Here is a 20,618-nt window from a genome sequence, read left to right as displayed (position 1 = left end):
TGATGCTGCTTGGCCTGCTGTGTTCATCCAGCCCTGCACCTTGTTGTCTCGGATTCTCCAGCATCTGCAGTTCCTACTATCTCTATTTCTTGCAGACTGTTCAGGGGCCAATAGTACACTCCTAGCACTGTAATTGCTCCCCTTTGATTTTTAAGTTCTGCTCATATGGCCTCATTTGAGAAGCCTTTGAATATGTCATCCCTCCTTACTGCTGTAACTGATTCTCTGATCATTATTGCGTCACCCCTTTCTCTCTAACTCCTTCCTTGTCTTGCCTGAAAACCCTGTATGTCCTGGAATATTGAGCTGCCATACCTGCCCCTCTATCTCAGCATATCTCAGAACAGCAACTACGTCATACTCGAAGTTTTAATTTGTGTCAAATTATCCACCTTGTTTGTCCATCCAACTTTGCCAAACTCCCTTGTGCCTTAACTATCTAGAATTTCTATGACTTCTTGACTCCCTTGCTGTCTCTTCTAATTTTAACTGTGCATCTCCCCCTGTTGAACCTCCTCTATGGATCCCACCCACTACCAAGTTCGTTCATATCCTCCCTGACAGCACTAGCAAATCTTCCAGCAAGAATGCTGGTCCCATTCCAGCTCACCTTTCACAGATTGCACTGATTCCAAAAACCCACTGTCTCTGACATTGTCTACAATAACATTCCCTTCTTGCTGTGATTCAACCTTACCAGTTTGCTTTTCTTAAGGTTACTACTGAGTGAGTACAACCGACTGGAACAGCTTTCTATGGCTCCCACGTAAGGGACTGGGAATTCTGTGGTCAGCAGTTCACTTCCTTTCTCCATACATTCTTTTCATCATTAACAAAACACAAATCAGGAGTGTAATATATGTTCTCCACTTGCATGGGCAAGTGCAATTCCAATGCCACTGAAGAAGCTAGACTATCTAACAGAAGACAGCCCACTTGATTAGCATCCCATTCCTCACCTTAATCATTCACATCCTCCACCACTGATCTGAGAGCAGCAATTTGCCAAAGCACCTTCAAAAACACTTTACAAACCCATAATCTCTGCAACCTAGAAGGGTAAAAGCAGCAGATGCAAAGGAATACCACCACCTCTAAGTTCATCTCAAAGCCACACATCATTCTTACTTGGAACCATGTCGCTGTCCATTCACTGTTTTTGGATTAAAATGCTGGAAATCTTTTCCTAACAAAGTTGTAGGTGTATGTACTCTAAATGGACTACAGCAGTTTGCCTGGTGGCTCAACACCAATTTTCTCAAGGGCAACTAATGATGAGCAACAAATGCTTGACTGCCAAAATCCCACAAAAGATCAAAGAGTGAGTAGCTATGGCACTAGATTATGGTACAGGCTTGCAAGTGATGCCAGGCAGGATAAGCAACTCAATATTATAGGACCACATAATGGACAAGATGTGGAAAAAAAACAAATCCACTACCTTTACCTTCAGCAGGGAAAAGTCTTCCGGAATTGGATGTCTTCTCAGCAATGCCATGAAGAGGCAGTGGTGTGGTAGTAACATCACTAGACTGGTAATCCATAACCCCAAGTAATGCTCTGGAGACATGAGTTCAAATCGCACCATGGCAAATGTGAAATTTGAGTTCAATTAAAAAAAAAGTCTGAAATAGAAAGCTAAGTAACCACAGTCAATTGTCATTTTAAAAAAAAATTAGTTAACTAATTCAGGGAAAGAAATATGTTGTCCTTATCTGGTCTGGCCTATTTGAATTCCAGACCTATAGCAATATGGCTGCCTCTTTAACTGACATCTGAAATGGTCCTTGCAATGCACTCAGATCAAGGGTCAATTAGGGATGTTTGAATGCCAGGAATGAATTAAAAACATAATGGGAACTGCCTAGCTACATCAAACCTTTCAGACTTTTTCCTAGGATAATAGCAGAGGATTTGAATGTTTATTTTAAACAAGGAAACTTCATCTTTGTTCTTCCTCCTCTCACATAAAATTGGTAATCCTTTCTGAATTCTCAAAGGAATGGTTCTGTATGCTTTTTAGGAAATGAGTGTTATCTTTTTTTCTTCCTGGTGAACTTCAGAAAGTCTGATTCTAACGGACATGTTACTTGTCACTCCATTATCGGAAGGAAATCATTGTCTTCGACAGGGTACATAGCCAGACACACAAAAATTCCTGGTTACCAGGAATTTAAGGAAAAATGGTTACATATTTTCAGTTAGAAAATTGAGTAATTTTCCTGACATTTTCAACATTATTAAGAGAATTCATCAATCTAATAAAGAGACTTAAATTAATTAAACAACATTTGGCGCCAAGCCACCTGAGGAGATATTAAGCCAGCTGACCAAAACCTTGGCCAAAGAAGTAGGTTTTAAGGAGTGTCTTTGTGGTCAAAAAAAGTTTTTATTTGGCGGGTGGTGGAATCTCAGATCATAACACCTTGGCAGTATAGGGAATGGAAATCACTGGTGGAGTGATTTAAATCAGGAATGCTTAAGAGGTCAGAATTGAAGCTGTGTAGATATCTTGGAGGATTGTGGTTTTTCATTCATGAATCAAATGGGATTTCACCCCTGACAATTGACAATAGTTTTGTGGTTATCATTAAACTCTTAATTTTTGTCATTTATTGAACTCAAATTCTATCATCTGCCATGGTGGGATTCAATCATTATCTGAGTCTCTGAATTAACAGTCTAGTGAGGATATCACTAGGCCATCATCTATTTCCCATGTTAGAGATGTTTCAGAGATAGGGTGCGGCAAGTTCACAGTGAGATTAGAAAACAGGATGATTTTAAAATTGAAGTTCTGCTTTATGAATGGATTACTCGTTCAGGAACATTATCACTAAGTCATCATCTCTCTGTTAGTTGTCAGGTTTGCACCACATAACACACAATGTTACAAAAGGTTGTCACTGGTAACAGTCAAATAAATATAAGTTCAATATTCTTGTCATTTTTATGCTTTTTTAATATAGATTCGATTTATGATTTGTGTCATCATCTCGCTTCTACTTACTGAGATTGGTATGTTAAGTCCACAGATGTTGCTTTATTTGAGATTTCTGCGTGCACTAGTTTGGGGAAAGCAAATTTTATTTTTCCATTTCTCAGTCCTGATGCACTCCCCACAACATTAACAAAACGTATTTCAATAGCCACAAAATTGTCCGGTAGCCAATAAAATGCTGTATTAATGTATATTTTTCTTTTGCATTTTCTTACCATTACCTGTCCTTAACCATCTGTCCACAGTTTTCATGCTTATTTTGAGTAGCTTATTATAAAATGCAATATATAGTAGAATCCACATTAGATTTTTTTGCCCCTGGTACCGTCCGGAGATGTCTTTAGCTGTTTCTAGAGTCATAGAGCCATACAGCATGGAAACAGACCCTTCAGTCCAACCATTTCATGCCGAACATGGTGCCAAACTAAACTAGTCCCACTTGCCTGCTCCTGGCGCATATCCCTCCAAACCGTTCCTATTCATGTACTTACCCAAATGTCTTTTAAATGTTGTAATTGTACCCACACCCACTACTTCCTTAGGAAGTTCATTCTGCGTGTAAGCCACCCTGTGTAAAAAAATTGCCTCTTATGTCTTTTTTAAATCACTCTCCTCTCACCTTAAAAATGTGCCCCCTACCCTTGAAATGCCCCATCCTAGGGAAAAGACAACTACCACTAACCCTATTTACATCTCTCATTATTTTCTAAACACCTATCAGGTCGCCTCTCAATCTCCTATGCTCCAGTGAAAAAAGTCCCAGCCTAACCAGCCTTTCTTTACAACTCAAACCTTCCATACCCGGGAACATCCTGGTAAATCTCTTCTTAAACCCTCTCCAGCTTGATAATATCCTTCCCATAACCGGGTAACCAGAACTGAACACAATATTCCAGAAGAGGCCTCACAATCGCCAGGTACAACCTCAACATGACTTCCCAACTCCTACACTCAAAGGACTGAGCAATGGAGGCAAGCGTGCCAACGCCTTTTTAACCATGCTGTCATTATGTGACGCAAACTTCACAGAATTACATACCTGCACCCCTAGGTCCCTCTGTTCTACAACACTACCCAAGGCCTTACCATTAATTGTATAAGTCTTACCCTTGTTTTTGTACCAAAATGCAATACCTCACATTCATCCAGATTGAACTCCATCTGCCATTTTTCAGCCCATTGACCTATTTGATCAAGATCCCTCTGTAATCTTGGAAAACCTTCTTCACTGTCTACTGTGCCACCAATTTTGGTGTTTTCCGCAAACTTACTAACCATGCCTTCTACATTCTCATCCAAATCATTTATAATACATTTCTAACAGGCCTTTTACCTGCAAACAGTCTACTCCAATCAACTTTTGAAATTTCTTGTCTCATACCATTAAAATTTGCCTTATTCCAATTAAAACTTTAACTTTTATGGAAAGCTTATCCTGTTCCATAACCATTTTGAAACTAACAGAATTATGATCGCTAGACTCAAAGTATTCCCCCACTTTTACTTCAGTCACCTACCCTGCCTTATTGCCTAAATGGTCTAGTTTTGCTCCTTCTCTAGTAAGAGCATCCACATATTGATAGAGAAATTTTTCTTGCAGGCTTTTGATAAATTCTTCACCATCCAAACCTTTAACACTATGGTAATCCCAGTGAATGTTTGGAAAATTAAAATCCCCATTATTACAAACATAGTATGATTACATATATCTGAGTTCTCCTTACATACTTGTTTCTCAATTTCCCTCTTCCTAGTGGGTGGCCGAAAGTACAATCCCATTAAAGTGCTCTTTCTTTCTTATTTGTAATTTGTACCCACATATTTTCACTGGACGATTTTTCAGAAATGTTTTCCCTAATTACAGCAGTAATGTATTCCCTAATCAAAAATGCCACCGCCCCCCCCCCCCCCCCCCCCACCCCCCGCTCCTTTTCTATCCTTCCTATAGCACCTAATATTCAGAACATTGAGTTGCCAGTCTTGGCCATCTCTCAGCCCAATTTCTGTAACAGCTACAATTTCCCAATCCCATGTTCTTAAACATGTCCTGAATTCATCAGCTTTACCTGTAAAACCCCTTGCAATGAAATAAATGCAATTTAGTTCTTCAGAGTTACCACATACTCTGACTCTCTCGTCTTTCTTTCGTAATTGACGTGCTCTCCTCACATTCAGAACCTTCCCTATCAATCCTTCTGTTTACATTGTTATTGAGAATTCCTCCATTCCCCCTCTCTATCAGTATAAGGTCTTCCATAATGGAATGAGCAAACCTCCTGTTAAGACATTGGTCTCTTTCCAGTTTGGATTAGACCCATCTGTTTTGATCAAGACTTTTCTATCCCAAAAGACGTTTCAATTGTCCAAAAATCTGAAGGGTCAGAAACTGTTGTTATGAAAATACAAATAAATCTTTTGCCTTTCATAATATTCAGGAATGGTTCCCTCTTTGAAGTTCTCCACATCTGCATCTCTTCTCCCTTTAAAAAAAAACTACCTTTTACTTTCCAATTGTCTCACTCTTGTGGTTCAGTGTACTTTTCTAAGTTACTTTCTTTGAAGTGCCTTGGTACAACTTTAATGAAGTTAACAGTGCTATAGAAAACAACTCATTAATCTAAATTGGTCATTACGTTTGAACAAAACCACTGGGTTCTCTCTTTCTTGACCAGGCTGACTTTTTATTTTGATCAGAGATGGAAGAGAAATATTTGGCCCTTTTCCCCTTGCTGTGTTGATGCTTGGTATTTGCATTTGACAGGGAAGGCCGTGCAACTCGAAATAATTTCTCTCAAAAATCAAGATTTTGCCTAATCTTGTGATGTATTGATGAAGAGTCAATGAAGGCTTCGAAACATTCATTCTGCTTTCTTCATACAGATGCTGCCAAGCCTGCTGAGTTTCACCAACAATTTCTATTTCAGATATAGTATCCACAGTTCTTTGTTTGAGTTTAGTTCAGAGATTACACACCTCTTGAAGAGATGGGATGTGCACCCAAGGGGACATTACCACAAGAGCTCTCACTCCTCACTCCACTCCCAGCAAGGTCCAGCCGCAGGAAGTGACGACACGCTGGTCAGGTCACGGGGCCGGAAGTTGTTGCTGAGCGGAGACGGAGGGTGAAAATCGGGCTCTGAGCGGAGATGGTGAGGGGCTGTGTTAGAGGTAGAGGGATACAGAGAGGTTTTATCGGGGATGGCTCTACCCTACCTTGCCGTGCTTTGCCCAGTGGCTGTAATACCGGGGTACACGGGGCTGACTGATGCCGGTTTACATTCTGATGAGTCACCCGCTCTGGGCCTGCTCACTCAGCCAGGCCCGGGAGAAAGTAGCCTCCCGGCAGCGAGCCGGCAGGAATTCCCATCAAACGATATCATTCACTTCACTGTTCCTCCTTCTCCTCCTCTAGTGGTGCCCCTGGAGCTCTCTCCTTAATAAAGCAGTATATTAAAGTGTCGCGGGTAGTGCTTCATTGTATTTTGTTTCACTTCCTGTTGGCTTCAGCAGACCTGCTCTGTCTTGTTGTCTCATGTATTGCGTGGGGTGGGGGATCTCGTGTGTGTGCAACACCTTTCATGCTGTCGAGATACTGTATAGTCAGTTAAGTACTTTTGACTACTGTCTCTGTGTACTTTGCACATTCTCCTCGTGTCTGCGTGGGCTTCCTCCCCAGGGGCCAGAGATGTGCAGTTTAGGTGAATTGGCCATGCTAAACTGCCCCTAGTGTCCAGGGATGTACAAGTTAAATGGATTAGTTGTGGAGAATGCAGGGTTACAGGGATAGTTTAGGGAGGTGAGTCTGGGTCGCATGCTGTTTGGACAGGTCGGTGTGGACTAGATGAGTCAAATGGCCTGCTTCCACACTGTAGGGATTCTATGGGTTGAGGTAGTCATTGTCAATCTGGTCAAAATCTTTCATGATCTAGTGCATGTTACATCCTAAGAGTAGGGGCATCAATGGATGGAACTTTGTGCCAAGTAAGGAGTGCTGTAGGCTCCACTTACTGTGTTAGGTGCCATATTCCATGTGTTTATGATTCAGACATAATACATTTGCAACTTTGGATCTTTATTGCTATTCCTTCACTGGGTCAAAATCTTGGAAGTCCCTTCGTAATAGCACTCTGCTTCTACATGCAGCACATGGATTGCAGCAGTCCAAGAAGGCTGCTCACCTTTACCAACACAATTTGGAATGTGCAATAAATGCTGATCCAGCCAACAATGCTCGCATCTTGTGCATAAAAATATAAATAAAGGAGTGCTCCACCTGAAGACTGAACAGTGCCTATGTCACATAATACTTCACTCTTCTGATTATATGCTATATTACATTTTAGACATTTGTAATATTGTTTGTTACAGTATTCCAGAGGACTTAAATCTCAGTTGAAGGACAGTGTTCCTGTTGGTGGACTGTCTTCTAATGCAGGACCCTATGGTGTGCATGATACATTGCGTCGGGGGTAAGTGCTGTATAGCTTGCGTAGATATTGATTGCCAAACTTATTGCTGAATAATGCTGAATTTACTCTCTTGTAGTATGACATAGTCATGTGTTTGGAAACAACTGAATTAGTGGTAAGATAATCCAGTTGTTAAATGTTTAGATTGCATTTGTCTAGATAGTTCTTTTCAGTGTGACGCCATTACAGCACAATTTGTTCTTGTTCTTTGCCATTGAATTCTGTTTTAGTGATCTGTGGACAAACAGTTTCTCTGTAGGGTGAACATAGAGTTTATTAGCCAGAACTGATTCATGCTTTAGTTTATATTGCTGTTATGAAATGTCTAAATTGATGAATGCACTTTGTGTATCAGTGAATGCTGTTGGAGCTGAAGCACCTTCTTTACTCTGCAGTCCCAAACCAGTCTGCTCTAATTAGTGCTCAAATGCAAGTTATTTGTCCTTTGGAGTTGTATTGTTTTGATGTTTTGTTTCCCAACAATAAGTGTCACACTTCAAAAGAGTATTGTTTTATAAAGCATGAGAAAAATTGAGATATCTTCAGTATAATATTTATGACAGTATTGTCATTATTATAGGTGTGTCATGATTAGTCTGTGTGATAATCCCAATTGATGCTAATACTGGACAAGTCAATAGCTGAGTGAAACTTGTCATGATAGACTTAAATTTTGTTTTTGTAATTTGTGGTCAGTCACTGAGTATATTCTCATGAGGCTGCCAATCAACTGTTAGTAAGGATGTAAGTTTGTCACACAAGGAAAAATGCAAAATTATGACAAACAGTCCAGAGAAAGATTCAGAGATAGCAAGAACTGCAGATGCTGGAGTCAGAGATAACGCAGCGTGGAGCTGGAGAAACACAGGCCAGGCAGCATCAGAGGGGCGGGAAAGTTGATATTTTAGGTTGGGACCCTTCTTCAGAAATGGGGAGGGGGAAGGGAGATCAGAAATAAATAGAGAGGAGGGGTGGAGCTGGGGAAGGTAGGTGGGATGGAGATACTTGAGTGCAGGTAGGGAGTGGTGGGGATTGGTCAGTGAGGTGGGAGGGGCGGATAGGTGGGAAAGAAGATGGGCAGGTTGTGTCAGGTCAGGGAGGTGGGGATGAGAGGGAGAGTTGGTCATGGGATGAGGCCAGGGTGGGGGATTTTCGAACTGGTGAAATCCATGTTTAGGCCATTGGGCAGTAGGCTCCTGAGGTGGAATATGAGGTGCAGCTCCTCCAGTTTGCAGGTGGCGTCATTGTGATACTGGAGGAAGCCCAGGATGGACATTTGGGCAGCACAGTGGCTCAGTGGTTAGCACTGCAGCCTCACTGCACCAGGGACCCGGGTTTGATTCCAGCCTCAGGCGACTGTCTGTGTAGAGTTTGTACATTCTCTCCGTGTCTGCGTAGGTTTCCTCCAGGTGCTCCGGTTTCCTCCCACAGTCCAAAGATGTGCAGGCGAGGTGGATTGGCCATGCTAAATTGCCCATAGCGTCCACAGATGTGTAGATTAAGGGGGGTTATAGGGGGATGGGTCTGTGTGGGATGCTCTGAGGATCAGTGTGGACTTGTTGGGCCAAAGGTCCTGTTTCCACACTGTAGGGATTCTATGATGTCACCCAGAGTGAGAGAGGGAGTTAAAATGGTTCGCGACTGGAAGATGTTGTCATTTGTTGCAAACAGAGTGCATCTACAAAACAGTCTCCAAGCCTCCGCTTGGTCTCACCAATGTAGAGGAGGCCACATTGGGAGTAGCAGATGCAATAGATCAAGTTGACAGATGTGCAGGTGAACTCCTGTCTAATGTGACAGGTTTGTTTTGTGCCTTGAATGAAGGTGAGGGGGGAGGTGTAGGGGCAGGTGTAGCACTTCGTGCAGTTGCAGGGAAAGGTGCCGGGGGTGGTGGGGCTAGTGGGGAGTGTGGAGCGGATGAGGGAGTCACGGAGAGAGCGGTCCCTATGAAAGGCAGATATTCTCTTTGGTTGTGGGGTCGGATTGTAGGTGGCGGAAGTGGTGGAGAATGATACATTGTATGCGGAGGTTAATGGGGTGATATGTGAGGACAAAGGGGATTCTGTCTTTATTTTTATTGGAGGGAGGGGATGTGAGGGCAGAGGTGTGGGAAACGCAAGAATGCAGTTAACGGCATTTTCAATCACTGGAGGGGGAAAGTTATGGTCCTTGAACTAGGAGGACATCTGGGATGTGTGGGAGTGGAATGCCCCATCTTTTTTGCAGCAATATCCTTTACAGACATTTAACCTCAGTGAAGTCTTATTCATATCCTCAACTGACTCGGTCACAAGCATATTATTTTTATCTTACCACAAACTTATATCCACCAGACGTGCTTCCTTCCATTTCTTCCAAAATAAAAATTTTGAAACAGTCTTTGAAGTGTATGCTGATGGAAAAGCAATTTTTCAAATTGCTTATTCTTAGTTGTCTGAGAAAATGCCGGTGAGCCATTGTTTTCGGAATGCTGTACTGTAGGAAGCTCCAGGATTTTGACCCAATGACGATGAAGGAATACTGATTAGTTGAGATTGTGGAGAACTTGAAAGGTGTTGCATATGGGTATTTGGAGGCAGCAGTGTTCCTTTGCACTGGATCATTTTCCTTCTGGATGTTGGAGTCTCAGGTTTGGAAGGTGTAGCCAAGGAAACCTTGGCAAGTTGATTCAGTACGCCTTGTGAATAGTACGCACTAAAATCCTGGTTTCTTGGTGGCTGTGGGTTAGAACTTAGGCAAATAGACCAAGCATCAGAAATGCAAATTGTCTTAGCCTAAATGATTTCAAGCTTTTGAGAATTGAGCAGTAATGATCCAGCCAAGTATTCCAGTTCATTCCTGACATTTTAACATCAGGAGCCTCCAAAACATTTTCTGCTCTAAAGAAATGCACTTGTAATTCTACAGAGGTTTGAAATGTAATGTAATCAAACAAGATTGTGCAACATGTGGCTTGTGAGCTGCAGTCTAGCTTGCCAAAAAATGGTTGTATCATGCCATTATTTTAAACTTTTGTTTATCTCTGTGATTATTCAGGAACTTTCCTGCTAATTTTTTTCCAGTGCCAGTACTTAGAAGTATTGAGAACAGGAGCCAAATATGTTCAATTGGTACTAGTTAGTGACCAAGACAGGGATCAGGAACCTGTCGGTGATTGACAGACGGATCGGAATGATCATGAAAATGGCCACCACCATGAAAAATAGAAAAGCTGGGATGAAGAAGACTCATCATTAACTGCTATAGCACCCAGTCACCAGGTCAAAGCAATACAGCAAATGTGATCAAGGGGAAAAATCGAGGGACACTGTGGCCCCTCACAACAGAAATGGGATCAGAAACAAATAGTATATCAGAATTTCTTTTAATATGCTAATAGGTCAATATTTTAATATCCTCATCTTGGAAAAGTATACCTTTGTTGGATGGATTATAATTTTGTAAAATAGCTAATTGGAACAAAGGATGTTATTTGTATGTGAAACTACTTTGTTAATCAGAGAATCATATTTCAGTACTTTGTCTTTCCTGGTTGCGGAGCCAAAAACATCAGTTTTGCAGAAATAAACAATGAAAGCTTACTCTGGAAAATTAATTAGTGGTTCCTGGAAATGGGATAGGCAATCAGTATTTATAGTTACATGTTTAAAAAGTGTGGTACTGATTTGTAGATTAATTGAAAATGTAGGTTTTTAAACTTGACTTGACAGCTTAATCATTTGTTAATGTTCTGAATGACTAGTTCATGTTTTAGAAAGGTTAAAAAAAATGCAGGAGTGGACTGTTTAGTCCCTTGACCTTGTCCCATCATTTTCGTAGAACATTTAATTAAATCTCAATGACTTCTGTACTGAAGGAAATAAAAATACTGTTTTTGCACATTGTTCTCATAATACTGGGGCTTTCCAAAGTGGAGGTGAAATTTTGGGCCCTCAAACTCCAAGGCAGCAATGGCCAATCCCCCTTCTGCTTGATCGAATAAGAATTCTCCTGAATCCTCATTGCTGCCAAAGGGTTGTGATATTTTTGAAGCCTTAAAATAGGGTTATATTGGGAAAAGTTTAGAAACACTGGCTTATGAAGCTAAATTCTGGGAAACGTATACCACATCCTCTTCAGAACCAGAATACAGAATCGTTTCTGAGGTTGTGTCTAAAAATGAGCTCAGTGTTCCAGTTGAAATCTGATCAAGGTTGTGTAGAACGTTATTAACCCGTTAATAGTGATTCATCTTTTTACGATAGATTTGAAGAAGCCTTTTTTTTTTTGCATGTTACTAGACCTACAAACCTACTGGTGGTGGTGATGGAGGGATCAGGTAGCTCAGTTGGCTAGATGGCTGATTTGCAATGCAGAGTAACAGCAACAGCGTGAGTTCACTTTCCATACCAGCTGAGGCTACCGTGAAGGAATCCCCTTCTCAACCTCACCTGAGGTGTGGTGAGCCTCAGGTGAAACCATCAGTAGTTGTCTATCTCTAATGAGATAATGAGCAGCCCTATGGTCCAGTGGGACTATAGTGACATTTTACCTCCGAAGTGGAGGAAATAAAAGATATAAAATTGATCAAGGATGGACCTGATGAATATGAGCTATGATTTTCTTTTGGGTTTGCCATGTCCAGTGGAAGCATGTCATACATACAACTTTATTCAATGTTGTTTCTCTTCATTTTACAAATAAGAAGTTCATTTCAATGTGCTAAAGGCGGTTGCCAAAAGTTCAGTTAATCTGGTTTGTGTAATCAAAAACTAACTCACTGCCTTAATATTGACAAAACATACATCCCAGGTAAGAAGGTATGAATCTCGTACTCTGAGACCCTCAGAAAATATTCCTAAATTGAATGGTAATCTTCTTAACACCTCCCTCAACCCCCTCCCCTAACCGTAGTCTCTCAGGTTGAATGTCTTTAAACAATACATCAGGATACTAAACAAAGACCACCACCACCATATTTGGAAAAAGAACTGAGAAGTCACCTAATGGCAAACCCATGGTTGTCTCCTGCTGCAGAAAGAGAGACAGAGCTGAAAAGATATATATTTGCATATTAATCTTCTCCGCATAACAGCACTCTATGTCTCTGTACACTAAGAACTTTAGTTCATTCTGATATGTGGGTGTTGTTGGCAGGTCACCATTTGTCATTCATTCCTAATACCCATGGGGAAGGTGGCAATGAACTGCAGCCTTGGACTGCTGCAGTCCACTTGATGTAGGGCTACCCACAGTGCTATTAAGTGGGGAGACCCAAAATGTTCAACCAGTGATAATTAAGGAACTGTAATGTGTTTCTGAGATAAGATGGTCAATGTCTAGGAGAGGTTACTGTGGATGATAGTGTACCTGTGTCCCTGTTGCTGTTTTCCTTCTACATGACAGTGGTTGCAGATTTGGAAGGTGCTGTCCAAGTGGCCTTAGTGAATTTCTACAGGGCATTTTGGAGATAGTAGCAGTAGAGCATGCTGTGCATTGGTGCTGGAGGGAGGGAATGTAGGTGTAGTGACAATCAAGCTGGCTATTTTTTTCTCAGATTTTAGGAAGTTGCTTCAGTATTGTTGGAGCTGGACTCATGCAGGCATGTTTGGAGCAACATCCTGACTTGTGCTTTGTAGATGGTGGACAAGCTCTGGAGAGTCAGGAGGTAGGTTACTTGCTGCAGGATTTCTAACTTCTGACCTGCTTTTGTAACTATTATATTTATATGGATAGTCTAGTTCAGTACAGGATGTTGATTTGGGTCAATTCGGTGATAGTAATGCCATTGACTGTCAAGGAGTGATAGTTTGATTCTCTCTTGTTGTTTGGTATTTATGCAATGTGAATGTTACTTGCCACTTTTCAACCTAAGCCTGGATATTGGCCATGTCTTGCTGCATTTTGGCAGGACTGCTTCAGTGTCTGAGGAGTTGCAAATGGTGTGATCATTGGTGAACATTCCCTTTTTGATGGAGGGGTGGTCATTGACACAGGAACTGAAGATGGTTCAGCCTAGGCCTCTACCCTGAGGAACTCCTGCAGTGATTTCCTTGAGCTAAGATTACTGATGTCCGGTAACTACGATTGTTGTATTTCGTTAGTTAGGACAGAAAATTGAGAGATATAACAACTGGCTTCATGCCTGCAGAAAGTGCATCTCTTTAAGAGAATGCTGAGAGTGGTTGTGGTATAAGAGACTTTAGCTGTTGAATTCACCCAAACTACACTTAAGGAACGAAGGTGGCTTTTCATTAGGTCTACAATGCTTGTTTTTGTGAACAGGACAGTCACATGAAATATGATTTATTCCTTCTGTTAATTACTTATAAAAGTGCACTGTTCTCTTTGCTGTACTTTCCTTGAGTGTGTTTGTGAATGAGCTTGTGACTGTGGATGTTCTGGTATTAGATTTTGGAGTGAATAATTAAGTAAACAGTCATCTCTTTTTGTTTTGAGCACATGGAAAAGCTTGCTACTTGTTTATTAAATTGTCCATGTGTTCTGGTTAAAAAACAAGCATACACAGACATGTGCACACACATTTTCTGCAGTTCTACAATATGTTCCTTGATAGCTATGTTTAAAAAATACAATTTGTCAATTACTGTTGGCATTGTTGGTATCATACAAACATGTGAAACAGACTAATGAAGTAGACCATTTGGCTCCTTGAGCCAACTCCGTCCTTCAATAAGATCATGGCTGATCTTTTGTTTCACGTTCCATGTCCCAATTACTGAAGCACAGCATGCCCCTACTTTGTTTAATTCTTGTCATATAAAGGGGAGCATCCAGTTAACTTTCTTGATTATCTGCTGTGCTTACATACTAATTTTTTGACTCATACATGAGAACACCTTAATCTCTCTCTACTCCTGAATTCCTCAGTCAGTCTCCATTTAACAAATATTCTTTTTTTTTCTTCAATTTCCCATTTTTCCATATTACACTCCCAGCTGCCAGATTTTTGCCCACTCACTCAACCTATCTATATCCATCTGCAGCTTCTTTACATTTTCCTTAATATACTTTCTTGCTTATCTTGGTGATGTCTTTGAATTTTGTTAGCATACTTTCACTCTCCTTATCTAATTTGTTAATCTAAATTGTAAAAAATTAGACACTTGTGGGACACATTTATGCATACTGATTTTTTGTCAGCAGTTAATCTTGCATTGCTGCTAATATAATACCTTCTACACATGAGCTTTTATTTTCCACAATAGCCTTGAATGTGGCACCTTAGCAGATGCCTTCCAGAAATCCAACTATAGCACATTTGTAGGATCCACTTTATCCAGAGTTCCCCATTGAAAACAGCTGCAGTAAATTGATTAAACATAATTTGCCTCTGATGAAACCATGCTAACTCTTCTTAATTATATTGAGTTTTTCTAAGGGACAGGCCCTTTAATGATTGAACTTGGTTATCAAAGTGGATTTTTCTGTTAGGAACATCTGTGTGTAGGGGCAGGTAGAAAATGCCGGATTGCCACATCTCCTATCTGGTTATGGAGAGGTGGACAACTGAAGGACTCATCATAACCTCAGCAGGATTAAGAGTTATTTGAGAAATAACATACTGCACAAAATAAAATCTTTTGCATTCTTTTGTCACCTCCACCAGAATATCCTCGTGTACCTTATTGCTTTGTATTCATTCTGCCATCTGAAAGGAGAACATGAGATGGCTATCCTAAGTATTAATTGGTACAGAGTGTAGACAAATTGATTAATGGAATATGAATAATACTATCCGCTAGGGGCATCTCTTTTTTTTTCAAATAATTTACTCCAATGAAACTGCATCATTCCTATAGTGGCTGAGGTTTGATAATGCCAACCTACAGAGGATGACAGACTGTAATAGATATTTGAGCAATGGGACAATAGATTAGGAAGCATATAAATTAGGGAAGATTAAAGACTTAACGATTAGGAACGCAACCTTCTACTAAGACAGAATCCATCAAGTGTCAAATAGCATGTAAATTGTGATGACTGTTTTTAAACAAAGTTCCATGTTGTCTTGTCTTTAAGATTCTCCAACGTTAAGTCTGAACTTCTGCCAAGTCATCCCCTGGAAATTTTGGAAAGCAATGTAAGTCCAGACACTTTGCATTTTATTTAAAATCATTTTAATTCAGGATATATTTATTTTCCTCAATGGCATAATAAGTACAAGCACGGTACAGTGTGATGCCAGATCAGTCACTGCCAGCTTCCAGACTCCATTGCTTCTTTACTGAATTTGTTGATGAGTGAGGACAGCAGTTGCAGTGCTTTGGTTAGTTTGAATGCATTTGAGCTTGAGAGGAAAAAGATCATGATTCCTGTCCTTGTGTTTTATTGCTATGGTGCATGTTCAAAAATGCATGGATGAGAACCTCATAAGGTCTGGGTCAACAGTTCAGTGAGAAGAAATGTGAATAATTATTTCAAATAGTTGTTTAGGAATGCAAGACATTTAAGTATTAGTGTCATACTTCCTCATAGCCCAAAAACCCCCTCAAGGCCAAGGTTCATGTGCAAAATAACCAACTAGTTAAGAATTTGCCATTGAAAAATAAAATTTTAGCCATTTCAAACTTTACTGTAATTACTAAACTGTCTGGCATGGCCCATGCCCACTGATATTTGGCAGTCAGTCCTAAATTTCTGATCATTACATCAATGGTTATTCAGTCAATGTATGGAGGAAAAGTTTTTATCTAATACGAATTGGGAACACTAATTTAAGTAAGAGACTGTAATCTTGTAAAATTACCAATTTAAAAATGTTGTCTTGAAATTAATGACTTAATTTCCATCATCAAGTAGAAGCTATACATTCTGCATTTCTACTGATGGACTTTAGTCAGAATAGTGTAGAGAGTGATAGTGGCACATTCATCATTATAGCATATACGCTTTCTCAGTGAATGAGAAATAAAGACTATATCTCAGACAGACAATAGGAAATTCCTAGGCTTAATCCCTGATCAGAATCATCAGGGGTCTAGACAGAACAGATAGAAAATTGTTCCCATTGGTGGAAAGATCGAGAACAGAGTGCATAGATTTAAAATATTTGACAAAAGAAGCAATGGAGACATGAAAAACTTCCATGTAGTGAGTCATTCAAATTTACAATACATTGTCCGAGAATTTGGTGGAGGCAGGTTCATTGAGGCATCCAGGAATTGCATTATTATCTGAAAGAGAAAATGCAGTGTGAGGAGGAGGTGGTTATGGATTGGAATGCAGCTGATATACTGTTCAAACAAGAATGGTCAAAGAATCACTGTCTGTGCTGTTTTTTTTTAATTATTCAATCATGGGATGAGGATGTCATTGGTTGTGCCAGCATTTATTGCCCATCCAAGAGGGCAATTAAGAGTCAACCACGTTGCTCTGGTCTGGAGTCACATGTAGGCCAGACCAGGTAAGAATGGCAGTTTCCTTCCCTAAAGGATATTAGTGAACCAGGTGGGTTTTTCCAAAAATTGACAATGAACTCTTAATTCTGGGTCCCCAGAACATCAGCTGTGTCTCTGAATTAAGAGTCCAGCGATAATACCACTAGGCCATTGCAATCCTCTCAATAAATTCTGAGATTGCGCAACTGGAGTTGCTAGAATTGACTGTAGAACCCTTTTGGGAATCTGTGATTCTTATTCCTGGTTAATATTGAACTTTTATTTTAAATTAATTGTTAGAAGTGCTGTAGTAGAAAATTACAAGTAACAGAGGGGTTGTGTTAACTGTCTTGAAACGAGCATACTTGTATGTACACAGTGGGTTGAAACACTTGTTTAGAAATGCATTGAAAATCCCTGACCTTCCACCTCTTAGAAAATGCTTTGTATTCAATGCTTGGTGATGCTGTGATGTGTGTTTGCAGTCTTGTAGGCCGTTGAGAAAATAAAGGAGCAGGTATAGGCCATTTGGCCCTTCATGGCTTCTCAGACGTTCAAGAAAATTGTGGCTGGTATTCAGATGCAGTTTTCTGCACGATTCCCTTATTCTCTATTTCCCTGATCAAAAACTGGTGATGGAACCTGTGCGAGGATTAACAAAGAAAGAAGAGAATTAAAGATTTGTTATGGAAATGTTAAGACTTCATGCATGATGTATGCACTGTTCTTTTGCTCTTTCTCTGACATTGAAGCACACTCCAATGTGGAATATTGCAGAAGTTAATGCAACAAACTTCTACCTCAGTCTCTCAATATTTGCTTGAAGCAAGCCTGTGTCATAAGAGCTTAATAAATAGAAATCGTAGTCAAACACAGAGCCCCTCAAGGATTTTGCACAGTTTAATACAGTTATGGCTGATCTTGGACATCAGCTCCACTTTCTTCCTTGATTTCCATATTTTTTCATTCCCAGAATTTAAAAGAAAATTGATCTTCTAAAGATAAGGTAGTTAAAGGAAAGCTCTTTCTATTAGCTGATGGGTAAAAGTGTTATGATCCCTGCTAATGTTAAAACCAGACAAGTCAAATCCTAGACAGGAATCTGGCTTAATAGATCATGGTTTGATTCGTTTTGGTTTTAACAAAGTGGTTGCTTGCTGAAACAGCAACCTGCAATGCTCCAGAATTTTTTATAATGATAAAAGACAAATTTATTAATAAAAGAAATGAAAATAAAATAGAATAAATCAAACAGCATACAAATAATACAAATTCAAAAAAAATTTACAACACTGAAAGTATAATCCAATTAATCTCAAAACATGCCTTTACAAATTAAAGAAAAATTAATAGTATTTAATTAGTACCCAAAATACATCCTTGGTACATTACTCAAGCACCACTTTTATCATACTCTAACCAGAATCCTCGTGTATAAAACCTCAGTATGTTTAAGTCACTTATGATTTCAACCTTCCTTGAGCTATTACATAGCTGCTGAAATTACCTCTGCTTTAAGTAACCTCTTCAGGGTTTTATCCCAACACTTTTTGTCTGTGACTAACAATACTACCTCACTCTGATGTAACCTAGTTCACCATATATCATTCCTCTGTCAGGAACATGGTTCCACACAATCATTCTATTCCAAGGTTGGTGGTAGAAGGGGAGATGAGTGATTAAATCAGAAATTGGTCAGGCACTCAAGGGAAATATACTTTCAGGGCTACAAGAATAGTGTAGGGAAATAGGACTGATTGGATTGTTCTACAGAGAGCTGGTGTGGGCTTGATTGGCTAAACATCTCTCTTCTGTACTGTGACTCTGCCTCCACTGTACTCTGAACATTATCAACTTTCTGAGATACAAAATTCTGAGTATTCACCACCCTTTGAGTGAAGAAGTTTATTTTTGTCCTAATCCAAACGGCTTCCCTAATGGATTCATAGAGTCATTTAATACAAAAACAGACCCTTCAGTCCAACCAATCCATGCCGAACATAATATCAAACTAAACTAGTTCTACGTATCTGCTCCTGGCAAATATCCCTCCAAACCTTTTCTATTCGTATACTTAGTCAAGTGTCTTTTAAACATTGTAATTGTACCCACATCCACCACTTCCTCAGGAAGTTCATTCCAAACACGAACCACTCTCTGTGTAAAAAAATTTGCCCCTCATGTCTTTTTTTAAATCTTTCTACTCCCACCTTAAAAATGTGCCCCTTAGTCTTGAAATCCCCTATCCTAGAAAAAGACAACTTCCATTAACTCTATCTATGCCTCTCATTATTTTATAAACTCCTATGAGGTCACATGTCAACCTCCTACGCTCCAGTGTAAAAAGTCCCAGCCTATCCAGCCTTTTCTTTATAACTCAAACCTTCCATACCTGGAATCATCCTGGTAAATCTCTTCTTAGCCCTCTCCAGCTTGATAATATTCTTCCTATAAGTGGGCGATCAGAACCGGTACTCAGTATTCCAGAAGAGGTCTCCCCACTGTCGTGTACAACCTCAATGTGACTTTCCAAATCCTATGCTCAAAGAACTGAACAATGAAGGCAAGCGTGCCAAACGCCTTTTTAACCACCCTGTCTATATGTGACACAAAATTCAAAGAATTATGTACCTGTACCCCTAGGTCCCTCTAATTGTATAAGCCCTACCCTTGTTTGTTGTACCAAAATGCAATACCTCGCATTTATCCAGCTTGAACTCCATCTGCCATTTTTTAGTCCATTGACCCATTTGATCAAGATCACTTTATAATCTTAAAGAACCTTTTTCACTGTCTACTATGCCACCAATTTAGAGTTCTTCCGCAAATGTACTAACCATGCCTTCTACATTTTCATTCAAATCATACATATAAACGACAAATAAAAGTGGACCCAGAACTGATCCCTGTGGATATCCTGATACACTGCATACTAACTCTAGCTGTCCATCTAAGGGAAACTGCCTCTCAAAATCCTTTTGTTCAAACAGATTAAAAGGCTCATTCTAATGATTCTGTCCTTGTAAGACAAGACTTCCATCCCAAGAATCAATGTAGTGAAACTTCACTACTTACCTTCTCAGGCAGGTATATTCTGCGGACAGTGCACAATGCTGTACACAGTGCTTCATGTGATTTCAGTAAAATGTTAAACAATTGTAAGAAGACTCTTGTTCTTGTATTCTAACTCCCTTGTACAAAAGACTAATGTTTTAGTTTCCCTGTCTAATTGCTTGCTGGACCTGATTCAAGTTATCTGTCTTGCGCAAGAGCATCCAAGTTCCTCAATACCATCATTTTATCGAACTTCACCGATTTAAAAATATTCACTGTTTATCCTACCAAAGTAATAACCTAATTTCCTCATTTTATACTCACCTGCTGCCTTCTTGCCCACTTTTCTAACATATCTATATCCCTTTTGTTTACACCATGTCCTCATCACAGCTCACAAATCCATCTATTTTGTATTGTCAGTAAACTTGGATATCTAACACTGGTTCACTTTGTCTAAGTAATTAAAATAGATTGGAAATAGTTGAGGCTGTTTGTACAGTACTGCTGTAGGGCCTGGTTTCTGAAAGAAATATCCTGATATCTTGTTGAAAGCAAGTATATCATGTTATATCTCACCTGATTGAGCAGCAATGTACAATTATTGGAATGCAAAGATGAGCTTCTTTTGTCAGTGTATGTACTCAGCCTCTGACACATCCTGTTTCAGTTTTTCCCCTGATATAACAAGGTGTAGAGCTGGATGAACACAGC

At 39.8% G+C, this 20,618-nt stretch overlaps 1 protein-coding gene across 1 annotated transcript in view; it reads left to right on the top strand.

Annotated features, from left to right (window-relative positions):
* The first annotated feature begins 6,023 nt into the window (after nucleotides 1-6,023).
* Nucleotides 6,024-20,618, top strand: part of LOC109927632 (proteasome maturation protein) — an 18,938-nt gene continuing 4,343 nt past the window's right edge. The window contains exons 1-3 of the mRNA XM_020527623.2: nucleotides 6,024-6,150; nucleotides 7,370-7,470; nucleotides 15,493-15,553. Coding sequence (XP_020383212.1) covers nucleotides 6,148-6,150; nucleotides 7,370-7,470; nucleotides 15,493-15,553 — 165 coding nt within the window. The 5' untranslated portion in view covers nucleotides 6,024-6,147. The remainder of the gene's footprint in view (nucleotides 6,151-7,369; nucleotides 7,471-15,492; nucleotides 15,554-20,618) is intronic.

Source organism: Rhincodon typus, chromosome 6 (genome assembly GCF_021869965.1).
Source record: "Rhincodon typus isolate 14 chromosome 6, sRhiTyp1.1, whole genome shotgun sequence".
In the NCBI taxonomy this organism is placed as follows: Eukaryota; Metazoa; Chordata; class Chondrichthyes; order Orectolobiformes; family Rhincodontidae; genus Rhincodon; species Rhincodon typus.
Note: the sequence above shows the minus strand (reverse complement) of the source record. Positions and strands in the feature narration are given on the sequence as shown.